Source organism: Rhyacophila brunnea, unplaced genomic scaffold (genome assembly GCF_057557595.1).
Source record: "Rhyacophila brunnea isolate RB1 unplaced genomic scaffold, BYU_Rbru_1.0 scaffold_15, whole genome shotgun sequence".
Classification (NCBI taxonomy): Eukaryota; Metazoa; Arthropoda; class Insecta; order Trichoptera; family Rhyacophilidae; genus Rhyacophila; species Rhyacophila brunnea.
In genome coordinates this window covers 28,156,990-28,180,051 of record NW_028232806.1, presented here as the reverse complement: position 1 = coordinate 28,180,051, position 23,062 = coordinate 28,156,990, and the positions used below count along the sequence as shown (strand labels likewise).

The 23,062-nt window shown below is 33.1% G+C and overlaps 1 protein-coding gene across 3 annotated transcripts in view; it reads right to left on the bottom strand.

Moving 5' to 3' along the window:
- Nucleotides 1–13,245: 13,245 nt before the first annotated feature.
- Nucleotides 13,246–23,062, bottom strand: part of Myb (proto-oncogene like protein Myb) — a 209,577-nt gene continuing 199,760 nt past the window's right edge. For all 3 annotated transcript variants that reach the window (XM_085943337.1, XM_085943339.1, XM_085943338.1), the window contains 7 exons: nucleotides 22,131–22,237; nucleotides 21,084–21,268; nucleotides 19,335–19,469; nucleotides 17,592–17,713; nucleotides 17,197–17,407; nucleotides 16,216–16,527; nucleotides 13,246–15,858 (listed from right to left, as the gene is read on the bottom strand). In XM_085943337.1, coding sequence (XP_085799463.1) covers nucleotides 15,076–15,858; nucleotides 16,216–16,527; nucleotides 17,197–17,407; nucleotides 17,592–17,713; nucleotides 19,335–19,469; nucleotides 21,084–21,268; nucleotides 22,131–22,237 — 1,855 coding nt within the window. In that variant the 3' untranslated portion in view covers nucleotides 13,246–15,075. The remainder of the gene's footprint in view (nucleotides 15,859–16,215; nucleotides 16,528–17,196; nucleotides 17,408–17,591; nucleotides 17,714–19,334; nucleotides 19,470–21,083; nucleotides 21,269–22,130; nucleotides 22,238–23,062) is intronic.

Genomic DNA, 23,062 nt, shown 5'->3' with positions numbered 1-23,062 from the left:
GTTTTTAATTATTTTTGATTTATCAAATACAAACTAGTTAGGTAAGAAATTATTTGTATACCTATTAAAAAAAAACATTGCCAGATTAAATTGAGTTACTTGTTCATATTATAGATTTAATAATCTATTTTCAAATATTTAATTTAATTATTTTTTCATAAACAAAACAAAAATAAAATAGACAGGCATTCATATGTAGGTACAATTTGGATTGCAATCACGGATTAAACTGACAAATTATCATTATTATTGCAAATTGGTCCATTAAATTGTTTATGGTCAATATAAAATGGCGGCAATGGAACAGCAGAGCTGATCAATAGGCATGTCAGAAACATTATACTAAAAAAATGAACCGCACAGAAATACAAAAGTACAATTTAGCATTCTACACTTATAAGATGAAACCAACGTAGAATATTTAACATTAAATAGGCCTAAATGATTATAAACAATACAAACTTTACGTTAATTATATATTGAATATTCGTCATGGTCGAATTGTATATTCATTTTTTTTATCAAGGTATAAAATTATTCTAAATCATATTATCTTCTATCTACACAAAGTATTTAAATTTACAATAAATTCGATGTCTCTATGTACAGTTATCGTTGAGATTATAATATATAATATTATATATATTTTATAAAGACTCAAAATAAAAAATAAAAAAAATTGTAGCATGTCTATTATACTTCAACCGAAATAATCATCATAATTTTTAAGTACTAACATATTATAGGAAATAAATATAAATAAAAACACGACACTGGACACCTGTTTTTATATGTCATACAAATCAATCATATGATGCATATAAATGATATTTCAATTTATCACACACTATTGTTGCGAGTCAATATTATTTGCCAGGGTTTTTTGAGATACTCATACATCATTTATAAAATTCATACGGTAAATAATTGCATTATCAGTAAAGAAGGTAAGTAACAAGGTTATAAATTTTTTAATTCATGAATTAAACGCGATAAATCGATATTTTGCACTTTTTCAACTCAATAAAATAATGTTTATTATACAATTCAAAGTTTTTTTGATTTTTGATTCATTATATATTTTAGTATATTTTATAATAATGAGTTTTCATTATCTATGCATTGATGCACTCTTTTGAGATATAATTAGTAATATTAGACTGAATACATAATGGTCATTACTCATTATGATTAAAATCTTTGTTTATTGACAGAACAATTTACCATTTTATTAATAAAAGAACTGCAATATTTTGATTTCAAATTGTTTTGATTATATACACAAATTATATCTATATTCCTACATTAATAGAAAGCTTACGATTTACTGTTTCAAGGGCAAAAACAACCTTACAAAATTCAATTTAAAAAAGGAGAAGAATTTACTTTTGAAACAACATAAATGTAACATGGCCGATAACTACATCATTTACCCTGTTTGATAATAAAAATTGATGAATCTCCACTATAATGGCAGGTTAATAAAATTGTTTTATAGCAAATTAATATCCAATCACTCCACAGAAATAATTGGCGAAGCACATTTCATTCTGGTGACCGGAGGAGGTGAATGTCAGAAATTCAGCGACCTCGGCTTCAGAGCCGTCTTCTTGAGAAATTGATAAGCCCTCTGGGTTAAATCCTTCTGGTCCTGTGTGCCTCCGCACGCCACCATGTGCCATTTTTCATGTAACTGTGAAAAGAAAGCACATTGAAAAGTGTTTATATCCTTACATGGAATTATGTGCTTTAATATCACAGCTACCAACTGCTTTTATTTCCATGAATATTCAATTTGGATAATGACATTTTGTTCATACACACCCTTATTACAAAGTTCACATTGTATCATGTGGCATCATTCAATTCATACAAGTCACAAGGCATACGTCTCTCCTAAAAACATTCACTTTTCAGACGGACATACATTTCGTCAAATTGAATTAAATGGATACTTATATGATATTTGAAGAAAAGTTTGTAATTTATTATGAAGACATTGTATTATCAAAGCCATCATCATCGGGAGGATGATAGCCTAATCTCCATCTGACCTATTCAAAGTGGCCACTTTCCAATTTGCTAACCCAAGCATACCGCAGTTATCGGAAGCTTCGTCCAGCTCTTATTTTTGACCTGCCTCTCCTTCTGTCTCCTATCCGATTGCTTGAGACTACAATCTTCGTCTGTTAATGATCAACCCAGCAAAGTCTCCTAATTTTAATTGTTTGAAATATGGTGCCATCTTCATATCAATGCCCATACTAACTAGCAAATAAAATCATTAGACGATTTAGGTTTAATATTACTATATGCGTTGAGGTGTCCTGTTAAAAAAAAAAGACTACAGTATACTAAGTATCATAACATAATCATTAACTTTTGTTAGGGAGTTGAAACCAATTGAAAGAAATAGAAAATTAAATTAAATAAAAACAAAAATACACTTAGTGTGAAAAGAATAAATTGTTTATTTAAGTAGAATGTTGTCATATTCTTGTGGCAGTGTAGGCGAGTCATTTAGGTGTTGGGTATGTTATTTTCAATTAATTAACACTTCCAAAGTAATTTCGTCCGCATTGCCAGAAGAATTCGTCCTTTCTCTCTATCTGTCCTAAAGTATATTTTTGTTTTTAATAATTTATTTTCCAAATTTTTTTATTACTTTTTAAAGTTGTAAAAAAGGTCAGTTTAGCTTAGTGTCTATTACAAGGTTGCTAATGTTAAACCATAGAAAATTAATCAATTTGTGTATTTCATCACCGTAGATGTCAAGGCAGCCAGTCCACAAAATCATAAAGCTGAGAAATCGACATGCAAAGAAGTTTTTTGTTTTTAAAGATAGAATGGTGAAACTTTCAACATAGAATACACTTTGTGATGTTATCTTTTTATTATTTCGAATGAATAACTAAAAAAATAGTGTTTTAGAAGTTGTGTGTTATATCTCTTGACCACTGAATATTGAAATTTTTGTGTACTTGACTCATTTTTGCCAAATTTGTGACTTGACTCCCTTGACATCTACGGTGACGATTTTTAGAAGTGAAGAAATGCTCATGATGTACATCGTAGCCAACAAATAACTCCTTCAACTTACCTGCTAGAGCTAGATTAAATATTTTATCGCTTGTTTTATAGATTACAATATTTTAAAACCAAACCAGCTAAATCCATCATCATTTATCAAAACCTGTTAACTCCCAATTTTTCCACAAATATACAACACTTTTCTATTAGTCCCCAATCTAGTCAGTGTAGTCTTAATTATCTTTTTATTTTTATTACATAATAATGATTGAATCACGTATTTATAAAAAGCCCATGTTATCGAATTATTACTATTGTCAGGAATATCTTTCATATTTCAGTTACAACACCGCTACAATAGCAACACTGGTCACAGGTACTTTGCATGTGTTTAGATTTAAATTAAATAACTTACTTTATCTAAAAGATGTAAGGCAGTACACAAATAAATTTGATACGTGTGTAATAAAGTAAATTATTTCCATTTAACAGTATCATTTTACACTTTATTTCTGTTAAGTAGTGTAGAATCAAAACGTGGCATAAATTTTTGACGAAAATCAACTGAACATAGTTTTAATAATATTATTATGACATATTGATGAATATACTTTTATATTCAGAGCAATATTACATGGGCTTTTTTAATAAGTGAATATTAATATAAAATGTTAGATATCTCACCTTTCCGTTATTGTCAGATTTGTTATGCGTGGTGTCTCCGAATTTAATGGAGCGGACGGCAGACGATCGGTAAGGACTCGAACCCAAAGCCTTGCGGAACCTCTGCTGAGACAACACAACAAACCAAACATTGCAAACACTCCACAAACAAAGCAGGATCCCGTGCATTTTTAGACACAACAGGAAACAACACATTTTATACAAATGTTATTTAACAATAGTTATATGTGTTACCGTATAATATTGGTAAATGTCTATGTATTTTGTCAAACGGGTTTCGGAGGAAGTATCTTGTCAATTTTTTAGAGGCCTGAATATTTCAAAGGACAAATATAATTGACATAATCCATGGAAGTTTACCAATTTGTTGTTAATTTCAATAATATTGTTATCTAATCTGAGTATTATTTTACAGGACTTTGATAAAACCAAGTACACAATAGATATCTTCCCTATATATCGTTTGTAATAATTGTAAAATAAATGTATGTTAAATTTCATTAAGAAATATAAAGACACCGACAACTATAACTTGAGGTGTGTCAGTTTAAAGAACTAATAGTTCGCAATACACCACTAAGACTCACATCTCGATACTAGCATGTCACGTCCCAAATTATAGTTCGACCCCTTAGGATCAAAGAAACCATCTCAATTTTTAGCAATTTAGTTACATATGTATGTGAAGAAATCCAATAAAAAAAGATAGTTCAATATGTATCTCTTGAAAACACTTTCTTATTAATGTCAGTGGAATGTAAATTTATTTGTGTTTGATGTCTCCTGTAAAGTAGAGAAAAATGAGATATGTTTCTTTGGTCCTAAGGGGCCGAGTTGTAGGTCTATTGTATATTGGTTTTTCTTTCTCTTGTTATTTATCTGCAACAAGCTATGAGGGTCAATTACAATAGTGTAGGTAGTGAAACAGTAGAGTAGCAATAGTGAAATAATCACAGAAACACCCAGGCTTGAGAAAAACACTAATATATATTGTGACATTCCACGAATCATACCCAGAATCCGCGTATGAGAAGTCAGTGCTTTACGCATTGGAATATAAGGGTTGTTATAACCCTTGTCACATTTTGTCACACAGCAGTTTTGCAGTATGCTGAGAAGTAGACAAAAAAAATGCACATGCGTAATAAAATACGTCCAGTATCATTTCTACTCATTTTCTTTTTTCTAATTAACATTATTAGATATAACTTTTTTATATTTATAAATTGTCCTAGTCTATATATTAATACATCAAGCAACACAATCGGAAAATAAGTTATAAATCTATCTATTGGAACCCTCTGATTTAAATAGGAAAACAAAAATATTCCTATTACCCTGAAAGGTTTTGCGATCTTTGTCTTTACTCCGATTGCTTTCATATTTAAGTATATGCAAAACTTTAATACACATTATCTCAGTTTGGTAAAAATGTTGCTTGACCTATAAATGCATAACACCTATCAATTAGCGTAACCCTTTAATCCATTAATCCATGATATTGCAAATCGGCAACCAACTATATTATATTTTTTGTGTGAATGATATTTTACTTAAAAGCTTGCAGTTCTCTGCAGTCGATAAAGTTTACTTACAAATTAGTTATAGGTTTAATCATAGAACACACTCCAATACAGAAAACTGCAAGTTTTTAAATAAAATTTCATTCACATAAAAAAATATATACTTAATACATTGGACGCTAAAGACGCGCTTAGCGTGTAACGATTAGGTGGCCATTCGATATAATTAGCATGCTATTTAAATGTGGTAATTAAAAAGTAATTATCTAGTCAGCAGTTAATATAGTTTGTTGCCATATTGCAAAACTAAATGTGTACCCAATCATAGCAACTAGAAGCATTTTACAATATTTTTTTTATGTCAGTTGGATTGTAAATGCATTATCCTGTTAGTAATTCTATGTGGTGCATAATGTATGTCATAATATGTTCTTAATGAATGGTATAGAATACAGTTGACATCTTTATCTTAGCCAACCTATAGTTATTATAATTTCATATACAATGTGTATTATGTGATTATTTATGGGAATTTACCAATTAGGATGTTAGTGGGTTAGTTTCTTATTAAATGTTCTGAGTAATTGCATATTTAACTGTCATTAGTGGAAAAATCACAAAAATCTAATGAAGCTTACCTACAGCTACCGTGATACATCTGTAAAATAATCATTTTCACGATCTAGCGTTTTGGAAATAGAATAATATTTGTGATCCATTGCCAAATTGACTTTCCCAGCGAAACATTGTCTATATCAGCCATGTTCCAACACGTCGATTGCAGGATGGATTTTGGTCATTCAAACCATGACCCATAGGAATCGAGTAAAAGTAAAAATGTAAAATGCATTTAGGTACTATAATATGATTTCATTGAGATTTTGAAGAGTAAGCATTCGACGGTTTTACTTTTATTTTCTGAACCATCTTATGTTAAAATTGTTTTCAAATTAACAGTGAGAAAGCTCGTGATTCATATTGCATCACTTACGGCCCTGCCACAGGAGTGAGAGAAAGAGAAAACGTAAATCCAGCACTCTGAGCTGAGGCGTAAATTCCCCTTACCATTGTGCAGTAGGCTCTTTGCACAGTAGAATAATAGTTTGACCATAAGTGCACGACTGTATGATTGAGTATTTGTAATAGTCTTCAGTCAAATATTATTATGCTATATTGCCCCACTTCAAGTTGGACATGCCTCGTCTGTACATATTGTGTTTGTGGGAAACAGAAAAACACACTTTTTTTAATTCACTTAAATGTGACCACATCCTAACAGTACCTAATTAGTATTTATTATATATATATGTGAAAAGACCTGGGGTTATGGTATAGCAATAGTTACTATTATACATTGGATTCTAGTTTAGATTACTCTTTTGGAAATTTCCACTTATGACAGTTTTATTTTCAAATAGGTAACATAATTAATGGAATGTTATTAAAGGTTAAACAAAAAACTACATCGGGATAAAACAACACAAAACACAGTTTCGGGAAAAAATAAATTTATTTGAAAAACAAAAATAAGTTTGGAACATTGTTATGGACGCGGGCGTTTGCGGAAAATACAATATTGACAGAAACATAACTTTTTTTTAGCAAATTCCAATGAGATAAAATATTAATAAATAATAAAGTCAATTTATACAAATCAAAACATAAATAATACCTAACCAAATAGAGCCTTGTGGCAAAAAAAATAAGGAGTTTAAATAAAATAAATTAATTACAAAGTAGAAAAAGAAAAACTACAATATAAATAATAATAAAGATTTCAAATAAATAATAAATAAAATATATTATTATCTTCAACGTACAAAACAAATTATCAAACACTGAAATACCCTATAAAGTTACCAACACTGGAATCTGTCAATATTGATGGGTTCGGAAGGGAGAATGAAAGGAAAGGGCGTATAATTAATCTTCTCTAATTAATAATTAATCAATTAATGACCTATCTAAACAGGCAACTGTATGTTTTTAATCATAAGGTTTCACAACCGTTCTTACGAATTTTAGAGTTAATTTTAATTTCGTAGACATTTTATTTCACATTGTACGGTTAGGCAATAATATTTTAAACGGGTGCTTAGTGATTTCTCCAAACAATGGGTATAATAAGGCTAGAGTCCAATTTAATTTGAATGAATCGCGTATAGCGTAAGCGCTATAGGGAAACCGATAATGATACAGCAAAATATCTTCAAGATTCTGACAACTATAACTGTTGTGACACCTAGTTCCACCGTCAAGCCTCGAGTTATAGTTGTCGTGTGTCTAGTGATTAATGATTTCTGTTTGTTATAATATTAGCCGTGAAAATAATTCTGGATTTTTTCACATGCGCATATAAGTTTAAAAGAGGCAAGCTGTACAGACAGTATTGGTTATTTTTTCATTAATTTTGATGGTCCACATTTATGGACTCTTATTACTAAAATTAGACACCGTCTTCACAAGAATCAATAATATTATGTACAATCTATAAAATAGAGGCAGTCCTCGACTTCCAATATGGTTCTATAATGACATCCAAAATAATGTATATCAGAGGGCGATAGGCATTAGAATTGTGTATTGCTAGTACCCAGACATAAAACGATTGAAACATTTATAGGTTATGTTAAAGATTCAGGTTTCAGTTTAAAGTAATTTCAATAACATGAATAATTACAAACTATTATTTCAAATATTTGTAGCGGAATTCTTTGGCTTGTCATTTATTATTTTATTAGTAGTACATAAAGATTTTCAATACTTCCTGTGACAATCCTTCTAGGGTGAAATAAACACGGGATTCAATTCAAAACAATCAATTATATATTAGCAACTATTGCTGATTTTATGAATGATTTTACTTCGATGAAAGATTTAATAATCTGTCATATTATATTAATGATTGAAAAGTGTTAGTATCGTCTAGTCTAGTCACATCTAGTCTTAGACATAAAATTTGATGTAAGAAAGTAACTTGTTTATTATTTTTTCGTTCACAAGAATGTTGAAGCACTGGATGTGCATTCAATAAAACTTCTTTTGATAATTCGGGTATCTTAAAAAAAGGGAACAAATTCTTGATGTGAAATAAAAAATAATTGAGAATCGTGATAATAGAAATAAACTGAAAATTCGATGGAATTATGTTTAGTTTAATCAAATTTGATCCGTCGAACACAATAGCTTCTACTGATTGAAAACAATTAAATATTATAGTGTTTAATATACGTCCGTAGTTGAGTGGTAGAAACTGTTGTCACAGGTTCAAACCTGCGGCTGAATCAACTTCACACATTGTCTTTTTTCCCAAAAATTTGAAATATGTAATATTATTGTAAGTACATAACATTTTCTAATAATAAACATCCACAGTGGAGTAGTAGACGCTGCGGTTGCAGGCGCGATCAACTGCACACATTCTTTATTTTTTCAGTGTGTTTCAAAATTCGAATTACGGGTATTTGAATTATAGAGACGTCACTGCATATATATACTGGAGTTATGGCATACAGGCATATATTATTATCATGAGTATGATATTTCAAATATTTGCAGTAATGAGTACATTAATTATAAGTAAACTTTTGAACTGTATGGTTGAATATACATTAGTTAATTAACATTAGGGAAAATATTAAGCCCAATCTCTGTCACAATGACATGAAAACTTAAATCACTATGTCTTAATAGATACACAGTCGTGAATTATATACAAATGGTACGAATATATTTTTAAACCGAGCATACATTAGTGTTTATTATTCACATAAACATACCGTATAAAATCTATAAATAATAAAAAACCATTATTAAAATTTCTGAAATTATAATAAAGAGTTTTTGGTGAAGTCACTGACTATATAGCGCGTTCCCTCTGTCCCGAGAGCCAAAAGAAACATTTAAATAATATCTGATACCTATTTAAAGAATATCGGAAAACAACAGGAAACAAATGGTTATAAATTAACAAAGCTTGATCATAGTTTAATACTTATTTTATGTACACGATTGTAATAAGTTAGTAAACATTTATGACATGTTAATACACCGTAAAACTAATCTGTTAATATCTGCAGTGTCCAAATTCACAATAATATAAAATTACCTAAGGAGTCGTCCGTAAATGACTTTCGGTATTTTTTGATCCCCTTCCCAGAAAATCTTTTACCCCCCTGTCTAACTTATGTCACATTTTTGAACTCCTCCCCTAATTCAATTCAATTTCATTGAAGATGATTAATCGAAGTGTAAAATTCTCGCAGAATATTTTATTCTCAGAAACAAATAGTTTATAACATTTTGTTGGTTTTGTGATTCTCACATTATAGCAGACCCCTTTAACCTTTCTAACGCGGCAACTGACTTTAGTCAGCCTATACGCGCGAGTCATCCGCGCGTCAGCTGACTAAAGTCATTTCGATTTTCGTTTGCCTAGTACTGCTTTCCGCCAGGCGCGAATAATTCGAATATTGATTTAATTTATTCAAAAATCATCCTTCTCTTGACATCTGTCAATGGATAGCCTAAACTTTTGTTCTATCTAATTTAAATAAATATTTTTCGGGAGCGTGTCTTGAATAAAAATATATCAGTCATCGGGCCAATTCAAATTTGCCGCGTATATAGTGTCTTATCGCTTCTTAGTGCATGTGCGCCGAAGACATTTGACTGACGTGTTTGTAACGATACGAGTTTGCGATATAATAAGTTATATTGTTTTTTAGTGATTGAAAAACTATTTGGTGCGTAAACTGTTAAATAGAATATTCGAAAGTTACATTGATCAAAGTGAATTTACAAAATATTTTTACAAAAGGAATGCTTTTGGAGATTGCATTCATTCGCCTATCTGCCAGTATATTATCCGCGAGTTTATAGTTTCGGAAAATAATTTGAACCAGGTGTCATTTAAATATACCTAGAAGTCCGCGATTTAATATGTCTCTTTGTTTATCATTGATTAACATTTTTAAATACTATTTTCTGGTTATAGTATTAGGTGAAACAGACAAAATTATTTATTTACCCTAGTTATCAGCCATTTATAAAGAAAAGACACGAACACTCAGACGCCCGTTCCCGCATAAATGCAGAAATTGTCGTATTACGCAAACACCAGGTCCCGCGCTACTGAATTTTTATACACTGCGCAGCAAATCATCGTCTGCTGGTGTGAGACAGACACTTGAGAATTATTTTTTTCGTAATACTATTCAAAAGGGTTTGATTCATGACTACTATTTTTTTTATGTAGAATTCTTCTTATATTTATAGTCGAAAATAACTCGAGTTACTTACTATCACGTCATTATAATAAAATAAGAGATTACCTATTCTAGTACCAGGTTATTGAAGTAATATAATAAAAAAAAAACAAATGAACTTGAAAATAAAATTGTGGTGACTATAAAGCATTTAGAAGTGCAAAAAGTGTTTGAAATTTAATATTTTACGAATTGTAATAGGTATTCGAAAAATAAACCATTTTGTTATATAAACTATGTGTCATTCGATTCCATTCAGTTCGGGGTCAATGGTAGGTACAAACCAGGCACTGGTGGTAAGTACATCACTCTCAAATAGCCAGTAGTTCTCAAGGATGATTTATTTATACTCGGCCTGCAGTGCTGCAATGTGTATGCGAGTTCAAACAAAAGTTACACAGTTTGAGATGTCCTGGATGCTATAAAAATGAGTTATTTATGACTGATATTTTTTCAACACACTCAACAAAAATGCTCATAAAAGTCATAAACCATATTATTATTCATTATGTGTATGACATATTTGTCGAAATGGTAGCCGGTAGACTATAAGAATACTGAACTGTTCTTACACTTGTTAATCTGTCATCGACGCATTAGTCCAGCACCATTTCGTAAGTGTCATGGCGCCGCTCGAGTAAGCTGGCATTTTTTCAATGAAGAAGTCTTGTTCGTGATTTCTTATCAGATTTAGGCGACGAATGTTTATTTTTAGAGTCACATAAAATATTAGGTTCTGTCATAATCATTTTTGAACTTGACTCCGATTTTTTACTACTCTATTTGTGTATGTTTGACTGACATTTATTACGATTTATTGATGCTTGAAATCACAACGCGCACTGTTGTACTAAGTCGGGATTCGTAACGCTTAGAAAGGGTTAAGGTGTGACATATCATACGGATGACTCCTAACCAACTGCTCATGAAGTAGAGCTCAAAACCACTGATCGTAACCTCCAAACGATAGTGACTAATTATATTATGAAATTAATGACGAAAATAGGTTAGTAATATCCACATACGGTAGTAATAATATGTCGATAGCTCAGCTTTTTTTAAAATTAATAAATTTAATTTAGTCATTATAGCACCTGTACATGTGCATGGATTTACTGGCACCAATAGTGTGTAAATTAAACTATCGCGATAATAACTGTTTATATGCAAAAATGCTGACTGTCTCGCCAATCTCATTCTTCAAGCGTAAGTGAGACGCACTTTTATGGTACAATTTGACAGGTTGTAAAAATCGGTTAACCTAGAACTGAGTCTAGTTAAACGTAGAAGGCGGTGTAGTTCGTTTTTTCGCCGGCAGGTTCGCCACTACCGTTCTACTACGCAGGCGCAGATATCGCACAAGTCAGCAATAAATCCATGCACGTATAAACGGCACATTTAAAAATACGGAGACGTCACGTGACAATATTCAATAATATTTCTGAATACACTTGAAATTTTTACGCAATTTTAAAATTAGAATTACCCAACAAACGTAACGACTGCATGAAATGGAGATTATTTGAATACCTACATAAATCTTATGTCACATTGAAGCAAGAAGCACATAGTATTAAAAATATATTATTATTATAGTATGTACGTTAATTTAATATTTTAGATCAATATACATATTAATCCTGTTAGACAAAAAAAAACCACAACAAAAATATTAATATTAACACCTCTCATATGAATAATAAAATTAGAGAATAAACTAACACATATAATTAGGTACTATTAACAACAAGTTAGTTATCATTATTATTGGATAAAATATTGTTTATTAGGGCCTATTTTGGTTTGAGCGAAGATTGTCATTACTGTATAATTAAAATATTATTTATTATACATTTAAAATACTGTTTTTTAGAACATTATTTCACAGATTGCAACACCATCTATTATTAATTGTACAATCAAGAATATTTAGCATTAGATAAGTACACTGTTAAATCTAGGACAGGTATCTGTATATTTCTAACGTAGCCATAAATGCAGGTAATTATCGAAATTGTTTTCAAATTCAATTCCATTATTTGTACTTCGACATAAAATCTCATTATGTTTTCATTATTATTGTACAGTACAGTAAATCTCGGCTTACGAATGTTCCGAATTAGGAACATAATATATTTTATTATAATAAAGAAAGGTTGACCGAATTAAACCGTAACCTTACGAACTTCCGATACAGTGTTTAGGACAACACACATAAAACAAATAGTTGACAAATAATTGGGTACTTAGTAGCTTGGTACCAAAGTCAGACAATCGCCAACTCCCACTAAATTCATGTCTTAATTGATTATGGTAGTGCGAGTGATGCTCTTTTTAAAAAAATCCACCAGAACTATCACAAACAGTCGTTTTCATTTAGATTTTTGAATTTAAAATTCCTATGTACTATCAAAAACAGACAATTGACACCAATTGACCAATCACTGAGTTAGAATCTACTTCATTAATTTTAAAACTTTCCACATTTTCTTAGTTTTGACCCTGAAATTTTAGTGAAAAAAAATGAAACTTTATATCAAAAGTGGACACTTACAGGATGCCCGTATCACAAACGGACAAACACCAAAGTTTCTATCAAAAGCGAACGTAAGTATTTTTGAATTATTATAGTATTGTTTCTGTACATCCAAACATTATTCATGTTTTTATTGTGTATATGTGTCGCTACATTTCAAAATCAGCCAAATCCACCTTTAGGTATTTTTTACTTTTTTGTGAATTGCTGAAGAACTACTACTTTCTAACATTTCTGCATTATCAAAATGTGGAATTTATTAATTTTAAATATTCTGTACTCAAAATAATATAAACTTTCACCCTTGTGAAAACATAAAGCTGTTTTTCTCCTATTTATCTATTATGGACTTGGCTGATTTTGAAATCTAGCGACACATAATATATGCTTCATTATGTATGAAATGAAAAATCACCTCCGGTAAAATTTAGTAGCTGGCTTATGTCCCACTTTGATACTTAAGTACTCAATTAATATTGCCAAATTGTAGAGCGTCAATACAAAATTGCATTATCGTGTCTATCATCTATATACAACTGGACTATCTCAAGCACAATTTATTAAATCATTATAAGTATATTTTTTTTACTTCTTTAGTTTATTGAGGTTCGATAGTTTTGGCACAAAACAAAACAGCTGGATGAGTGTCAAGCGAGAGAAAGGGATGCAGTAAGCTTGTGCAGCCAACAATAGTAACAGTAGCTATGATTACATTGGCTCTGCTTAATTCCTGCGCAGTAGAAGAAATCATATCTGCACAATCGCATCTAGACAATAAACTTTCAATTATCTGGATGTGTATTATCAGTGCACAAAATGAACAAGGTTTTGTATTTATATTCGAAAATCGTTCTAAGATTCACCACCAGAAGAATCACAGATTTTCTTAAATAGTATTTATGAATTCCGGGACACACTGTGAAAACAATTCTCTGAGAAGAATATTTGGATCAGTTAAAGAAAACCAGAGATCGTGTATCCGTATGAATGCTGAGCTCTGCGAACAATTTAAGCTTAATATAGTTAATGTCTTGAGAGCGCAGACTCACATGGGCTGGTTACATCAGTTAGATGCAATGTATCTAGAGCTCTCCATACGGTATACGACGGAAACCCAGTAGGAACATGGCCCCTTAGGAGATGGACGGATAATTTCAAGACACTGATTGTAGAGAGAGAGAGTTCGGGATAGAAATCCCTTTATAAGGCTTGTGCAGTTAGCCATGCATCTGAATGGTCTTTAGTGCCAGCCGAAGTAAGTAATATTTATTAAATAATGGCCTAGCCAGACGGATGCACAATTTGCAACAAATTGATATAAACTGTGATCTTGTCTGATTACAAAATTGTAATCACGCATGACACTCCACAGTTTCTGTCAAGTTTGGCAAGAATAGTCTGCATTAGAGATATGTTTCAGTACCTATTAAAAAAGTAAAATAAAAATGAACGGTTCAGGTTATCTGTGTCTCTTCTTACTGTCTATCATTCTGCCTGTTGTGAGTCTACTGAATAAGATTTACCGAGTGGTATATTTCTGATTATTAAAAAAAAAACAATAGTCCACTTGAAATAGTCTTGTCTATAATATAGTGATGATAATAATATAATCATAATATACGCAGCTTTCTTTATTGTACAGATGATTTCAGATAATCTAAGGTTTTTATCACAAAATTTAAATATTTAAGTCACCTCATAGTTGGCTGAATGCTGAAGTAAACTCCATCATAACATAAAGATGGCTTATCGAATTATGAATATAAAATTATTTTCAAAACTGATTTTCGATCACAATCTTGTTCACAAACTGAGGCTTACTGTAACACAACTGTACTCAGTTTGTTACTGTTGTTAAGTAATTTGCAACCGTATTCAGTATGGCAATATTACTCTGTACCTTCTTTATTCAGTTTATATAACGACACTAAATATTGTCATCACCACCGAAAGATACTATCAAATTACCTTTAGTGTATTCGCTACGGAATAATAGCATGATTTGTCATTAAAATTATCAGGTAATCTGATTGAATCACAAAAAACTCCAGGCATTGTCCTCATCGGGCTCGGGGACGGTGTAATCGATCTTACGAGGCTGCCAGCTATTCTGATTCTCAGTATTCTCACAGTCCCACCGGCCACCACTGAGGGAATTCTGCATCAACTTTTGAGAAAGAATATTATCAATTGCCGTAGTGGACGTCTTTTGATTTGTCACCTTATAGATATGCTTCGCGAAAGCATCGGCTAGGGTGGAACGCGGCGCTAGCGGAGCATTACTAAATTTCGCAATATTTGTAATATTTTTTAAACATCCTGTTTCCGATTTGATGATTCTTAAATCGTCCGAAACCATCGCTTTGTAACGGTCCGCGTTGAGTCTGGAGAAACTCTGCCCGGGCGGAGATTTCTCAGAGTAACTTTCGTCGAATATTCCGCTGTCTGTTTGTGTATTAATACCGCGATTGCTGTCTACGGATAGATTAAACGAATCGTCGTTTTGGTTGTCCCGGTAGTCCGTCATTGAGTTAGTATAGTACACGGTGTTCTGGCGGTCGGTTTGAGCGGGAGGATAAACGTGCTGAGGGGAAGAGTCGGAAGGTTGAAAGGATTGTTCCTTGTGTTGTACCTTATTGGTGGCGTAATCGTCGCGGTATGGCGGCGGGATGATGGTGCGGTCTGTCTCTAGGATGGTGGTGCTGTTGGCCATCGGGGCATCATCCCCGCTCAGGAAGCTACTCGACTCGTCTCCCAGGATGTTCTTTATGATGGACGGGGGGGAGAACATTCCTGACGCGTCCGCCAATGACTTGCTCTGGAAAATAAACAAACAATATTGTCAGTTTATTAATTAGTGATTATCTCCCAAAGAGTCAAACTATAACAAGAAGAAAGCAGCCTTGTGAGATTTAGTTAGAGTATTGAAATACAAAATGACATTTGTGAAATGTTTTTAGTGTGGTGAATTTGGTAGGCAGAGCAAGATTAATGTTTTGTAAGAAAGCACATTGGAATTGAAATAGGGCAGCTTGTTAATTTCTTCACTTTTCAATACAAATGACATAAATACGCATTTGACAATTTGTTGATTGTGAATTTAATATTCTTTAAATCACTGTACATGTTCTGCTAAATCAATGCTGATTTAATATATGGTTGAACGTAAGCTCACCGGGGTCTCTATGATAAACATGTCGGGCACCTTCTGCGCGTTGCCTGCTGCACCGTGATCCAACGGCACGGGTGCCCCGCTTGAGTGAGGCGTGCTGGTCGTCCATGAGTAAGGCAGAGCCTTGCGCGCTCTTTTGTGTTGGCCGCTGACAACCGATGCAGACGTGGAGCCTCCGCTCGAGCAGGCGTCTCTGCTCCCCGATTGATGAGAGGGAACCGCATTTTCTTTGCCATAACCCGTGCCAGCCTGCGTGCCGCGCTGCCCTTCCAAGGATTTCCGCTTCAGAGATGCTATACCTGAATCGTACAGCATCTGCAGATGGAATAAATTACACTCATCAATTGGACAGCATTATGGATTCACAGTAATATTTTCCCAAGCCGAGAAAGAAGTTACAATGTTTAATTTTTCCACTAGCTGTCCACTAGTTGGGTAATGATATGTAATTCGCTGCCAACCCAAGACATATGAATGTAAAATTGCACAATATCATAAAACATAAATTATTACATGTTGTATGATAAAAAAAAAAAAAAAATTGAATAAAGGAGGAGAAAAAAGGAGTTTCATCCATATAAGTACACAAAATAATTATACCGTTCAACTATCAAATTTTATGCTACTCGTAGAATAAATTATTCATTAGATTGCTTTCATTTTCGTGGGCAAGCATGAAGTTTTTTATAATACTGAGATTTTGTAATTTTACAAAACATTTATCCCACTATCTATGAATTGTAAAACTAATAATTATGTTCTTTCGGATGGAAAGCATAGACCTTAAATTAAAGAGGTTCAAAAACAAAGAGTAACACAGTGCACTGTGGAGAGATGCATGTTGGACATAAACCATGGGGATCGAAAATGATGCTCTATCGCTATGATGGAGGTGAGCACAAACTGAAGGTGGCCAATGTACGATTTTCATTTGAAAGGGTGTTTTCATGAGCACGTTGAAAAATTAAACCTCATTGGACGTACCTGTCCGTTGTGGAAGGATCCTTCGGCGGCAGAGATGTCCTCCTCCGTGTGGTAATGAGAGTCGTTGAGGTGAGACCCGCTCGAGCTCTCCTCTCTCTTGATTATCTCCGTGAGGTCGTGCGCCAGCACCCCCGGGGACGACGGCTCGTACTTCAGTTGACCCGACTGCTTTTCCATCTCAGCCATGGCGTTTTTGAATGGAGTGGGTGTTCTGACATGGAACACAATAGAAATATTATAATTTTTTACTAGTATAGGTTATTCTACATGGACATGAAAAAGCAAGGGAATTGTACTTCTGCAGATCGCCATAATAATATAAATCTATAAGGAGGAATGCAATGTAAAAAATAACTTAACAAGTGAATTTTGTAGTGAACCTGAGTGAATAGTACCTGAGGGTATGCTGCAATAGCGACCTTCGTGAAGGGATTGGAGTGATGCACGAAGAATTATGAGAGACTCCCATCCCGCCCATGCTGGGAGTAGGCGTGTGCAATGGACTTACACCGCTTTCCTGAAATAAATAAATACTTATTTAATGTTTTACAATAATTGCAACATATTAATCTGATTTCACCTATTATCAAATTATTTCATAATACAGCCAAACTTGGCTATTACGAGGAAGATGGGACCGACTGAATTTGCTCATTATAAGCATTACTCGTTATATAACATTTTTCGCGCCACATTCTAAGCATAGAACTTAAAAAATCTGAAAACCATCGTAAAAATCCGCAAAACAAGCATGGCATTCATAAACTACAAAAGAAGTTGTTTATTGTCATGAGCTGCCGGCGCTGGTAGGTACCTACTGACTTCACAAAGCTTGGATTTTTACATGCAATTTCAACCATATGCGTGGATACTTTTTCAATGTTGTCGGCGAAAACACCAATTAGGTACTTAGACACTTAACTAGTGTCATAAACGTAATCCGATCTCGGCGGCATCCTGCCAGGTTGGATTTTATTGCTTAGGGCGACAACTACTATAATCCGCCGTTATTTTTACTAGTTGAAAGCACAAAATCAAGCTCTATAATTTGCCGGTATTCGATTGTCAAATTCAGTAGTCCGCCGCGTACAAGTATACAACGCAGATGAGACGGGTTTATTTTGGATTCTTCTCCTCGTAAAACGTATGTTCATTGCGAAGAAAGTAATGTACCAGAGAGGAAAATGCCCAAGGACCGCATCACAATAATTATGCCGTGCTCCAATGCAACCGGGACATGCAAAATGAAGCTTTAGGTCATAGGGAATGCCAGGAATCCTAAGCCATTCAAGATTATCTGCCTCACTGAACAACTGGTTGTGTCAAGTGATTTACTGTTTAATATTTAGTTAATAAACTTAGTTTACAAATATGTATAATTTCGTAAATACCTGATTTTGATTATAAATAAAACCGTAATTTTCTAGTACTAATTTCTCAAAAAAAAACTATTTTTATGAAATCCTGTTCTAATTTTTACCATACTATTTTGTATGTATGCACTATAATCCGCCGCTTTCACTAATTGGACACTTGTCTGGTTTTTGGGGTGGCGGATTACTGAGAGAGTACTGTATATTAATTCATGGAGTGCTGTGAAAAATATTAACATCAACAAACAAATGGGAAAGGACCGAGAAGTTGTGCGTAGTATTAAAACCAGAAAAGTATAGCACTTCAGCCTCACTACGAGAGGATAGAAGAAGTACACCATTCCCTGACTCATTATGTAAGGAAAGAACGGTGAATGTAGCAGAAAACGACACTGCATTTCATGATTTAAGAACCTCTGTGATTGGTAAAACAGATTCACTGAAATGTTATGGGTAACAGACAATAAAACAAAGATTGTCATGATGGTGACTCCTAATAATGAACAGCATGAGAAAATATGTTTACCAACTGTAACATAACAAAAAATATATATTTGTAATACACATATAATATATTCATCATGTAGCCCAATGACAGTGGTGTGGTGATAGAACCGAAACGATCAAGTAAACACAAACCACATACATTGATATATTGTGGGGAATCAAACCCAGTCCCCGGGTGAGAGTGCGGTGCCTTACGCGCTGGAATGCAAGGGCCGCTTTATAAGATTGATTGATTTATAACACAATTGATTAACATACCTTGACAGATTTGGGAGAGTCCCGCTTCACGGGAGTGGTCTGAAGGGGAGTGTCAAATGAGAGCATTCCCATGTTATTTGGACTGTTCAAGAATTGGGATGGACTGAACGGCAGCTCCTTTATCGGTGTCATTAACTGAAAAGAATTATAAAATATTCCATAAAATGTATATTTTTTAATCGAACTTTTTTATCAAATCACTATACAATCAAGATATTGTTCAACAGGTTCGCTGCAGCCCTAAACGAAATTTATTGGTTCCCTAATTGCTTTTATGGGATTTGGTGCTCACCATGTTAAGAAAACTATCAAATTTCAAAGCAATCCACTGAGTAACACTAAAATGAAGAACAATTAATATTTTCTTTGAACGGTAGCGTGCTTGAGTAAAAAACTTTTTATCTTTATAAAATCATAATGAAAGATATTCTAAATAACCTAATGCTGAACTTGTGATGAGTGATAATGATAAGTGGTATGTAGGTTGGACTTTATAAAACAGAGTGCCAAAAAATGTCTATAAAAAATCTAATTATGATGTAAAATAAAAACTAATTAGTGAAAAATATCGGTAACGTATTCAACTACGATGCCAGCTAAGAAATAAACCACTCAATGGTAGTGCCAGTGAAATAATGACAATTTCGTGATTACTATACAGGCGGCTCCGATCGGATACGGCGGCACCGAATATGAGTGGCCACGCGGCTTCGATTGGCGCCGGTGGCAGCAAACCGGTTAAACATAAATTGTTGAAATTCTAATGGATTTAAATTCAAATTCCATCAAGTACCTTCGATCGATAGTATTAATATTATAAATTGTTGATCCAATTTTGTCAGAGGTTGCTTCTTTACGCGTTGTATTAGTGATTACAGTTTAACATAATAAAAAAATGTTGCAATTTTCGCAAAATCGACATTAGATAAGAAAAAAAGGTTAACATATTTAGTGAGTCGGCCTGAAAGTATTGAAATTTTTCTCATTTAAAAAAAATAGCATTTTTTTATAAATTCCCAAAGCACAAGGGATTAAAAGGATCAAAAAAGTGCATCGGTAACTAAATTGGGCAAATTAACTTTAAAGTTATACTTTATAATTAGTATAAATTCTACATGCATTTTGTAAATAATGTCTTGTACTCAAATGCTTTATTCTTATAGCCACGTTTTTGTGTGGTGATTTTTGTCGTTCAACTGTCTGTTGAATGTTAAACAAAAAATTGTAAGGAATATTCGCACGTATCCATTAAAGTTGTAATCAAGATGGCGTCAAGTGAAACAAATTTAGTTTGACGTGCCGATGCGAGTTGTTAGACAACCAGTAGACAGACACGAATGATTATTGACTATCGAATCGAGAAAAGTAAAAAGGATCCAACTTCATTCAATTCAACTTATAAGTTGATCAACGTTGTTGAAATAGGGTTCACACTTATCAACTAACTATAGTTGAATGACAAAAATCATCACGTGAGAATGCAGCATAAATTTAAAAAAAATATTGATATTTCTTTATACATAGTATGTCAGGTCAAAATGTTAAAGTCAGATATGTTGCTATGAACAATATAATGACATTTTATATACAGAAGTTCAAGGATTGTAATCTAACATTAGGAACATTATAACTTTCCAACAATGTCCACACATAAGTATGGGGTGGGGTGATGTGTAGCTGCTCCTGACTTATTTTTAAAAAATTTTGTTGTCAATGACGAAAGGCGATTATAAACGAGCAGATATTTACCAGACATCTGAAAGGGGTCAAAGAGTCAGCTGTCGAATGATAGGCGGCACCGGCTCTCTTGGATTTGGCCCTTCTCAAGATGGGCGGAGGTGAGTTATTGCGAGGCGCAATCGCCTTCCCGGACGGCGAGACGTTCACACTCGCATTTTCCAACATGACACCGCCGGGGGAGTCGGAAAATTTGACTGAAAGGAAAAGAATTTTTATAAGACATGCGTTAATTATTTCCACGGGGATATTTTAATATGATTTTCACGACTATATTTGGCTTATCTTAAGATTTGTTTCTATAACTACATTACTAAAAAAATAATGAATAAAAACTATGTTGCATACTTAAACATGTTTTTCAGAATTATATAATGGCAACACATCAACTTTGTTGGCATTCACAAAAGACATGTCACTTAATATACTGATTAATGCAACATTGTTCATTGGAAAAACAGTCGTTCACCGTTGCAACAAACCCACAACCGTTATGTCAAAACACCGACTTAAGTCAGCGTTTGTGTCATTTTTGTAATTCACATATTAGCCGTGTCAGTCTGTTAAACAACAGTATGATCATGTGAAAACAGAGATCGTAATGACATAATTTTTGTATGAGGAGAGGTTGTGAAATATCCTTCTTAGGGTTAAGACACACGACACTGCAAGTTGACGCGGATACTAGGTTAGTTTGGCGTGCCAGATGTGCATTGCATTTTCTATGCTCCACACGTCAACTAGCAGGATCATGTGTCTTAGCCATTAAAATCGAAGCACTGTGTATATTTCAAAGTGATAGATGCACCCAATACTTCTACCTATTTATTATGTAGGCATATTTTCATTCAATGGCATCTAGCAGGTTTGAATATATTTTGACAGTCGAGTTTTTGACATTGTACTGTGACATGGATTAAATTGTGCCTGTATGTGCGGTTGGGAATGCAATTTTGTTAGCATTTCTGAGTTTGAATTATGTTGGTGTCGCGTCGAACGTCAGGGCATGCGTGCAAGGTGTATACAGGAGTGTATATGAATAATAATTAAAGCGCTTACTGGGTGAGAGAGTTTGGAATTCTCGTTGCAAGTTCTCACTGATAGCGGAATTTAAACTTTCATTTCTGGACGATAAGGGACTAGTTGTGGTGTTTTGCGAATAATATCTGAAAATAAATTAACATAATCAATAATCAACCAGAGATAATCAATATTTACAAAGTAGAACTCATTATTCAAGGGATAAATGAACACAATACGATTTTATGGACAATATAGAAAATAACCCCGCATACTTCTTAAACCTAGTCCAGCAGCTTTATATAAACCGCGAGTGTTCCAAAAAATGACAAAAATATCTTTATTCCACATATGTACGAATTGATGGAAGTCTCTCGCAAATGATTCCGCAGATGAGATGTGTGTCGCGGGGGGTGTTTCCCCGGTCTCTGTAGGCCGCAAAATCATTAAATTTATATACGTCTTACTGTCAAATAGTATATAAAATTCGTATCAATTACATTTTGAATACGTTTAAGTCATTTATGATTCCATACAATTTGTTTCATAAAGGTTTCCTCTAGGATTGCAGTTTAGATTATTTTTCGATCGTTTTAAAATTTAATGTCAAGCAAGTTCTTCGATTTTCATATAATAACAGTTAGTATCGTTTCATTTATACAAATATCCCTTCTGACTGACATCCTAAGACTCTTGAGGTATATGTGGAGATAATATTATCACCGTAAGAAATCATCTGTCATCTGCAAATCCATCTGCAGTCATTTTATAATTTGAAACGAATAGTTAGGTACATAATTGCAATACTGAAATTACACAATGACATTTCATTTTCTCTTGTACGAATAAAAAAGATACAAATAATTTGTTAAAATGCGCATGCGCAACTAGTTTACCCTGTTCAATGTTCACCAAACCAATGAACTAGATATTAGTGATATAATATGGAATCAGCAAACCACCGTCAATAT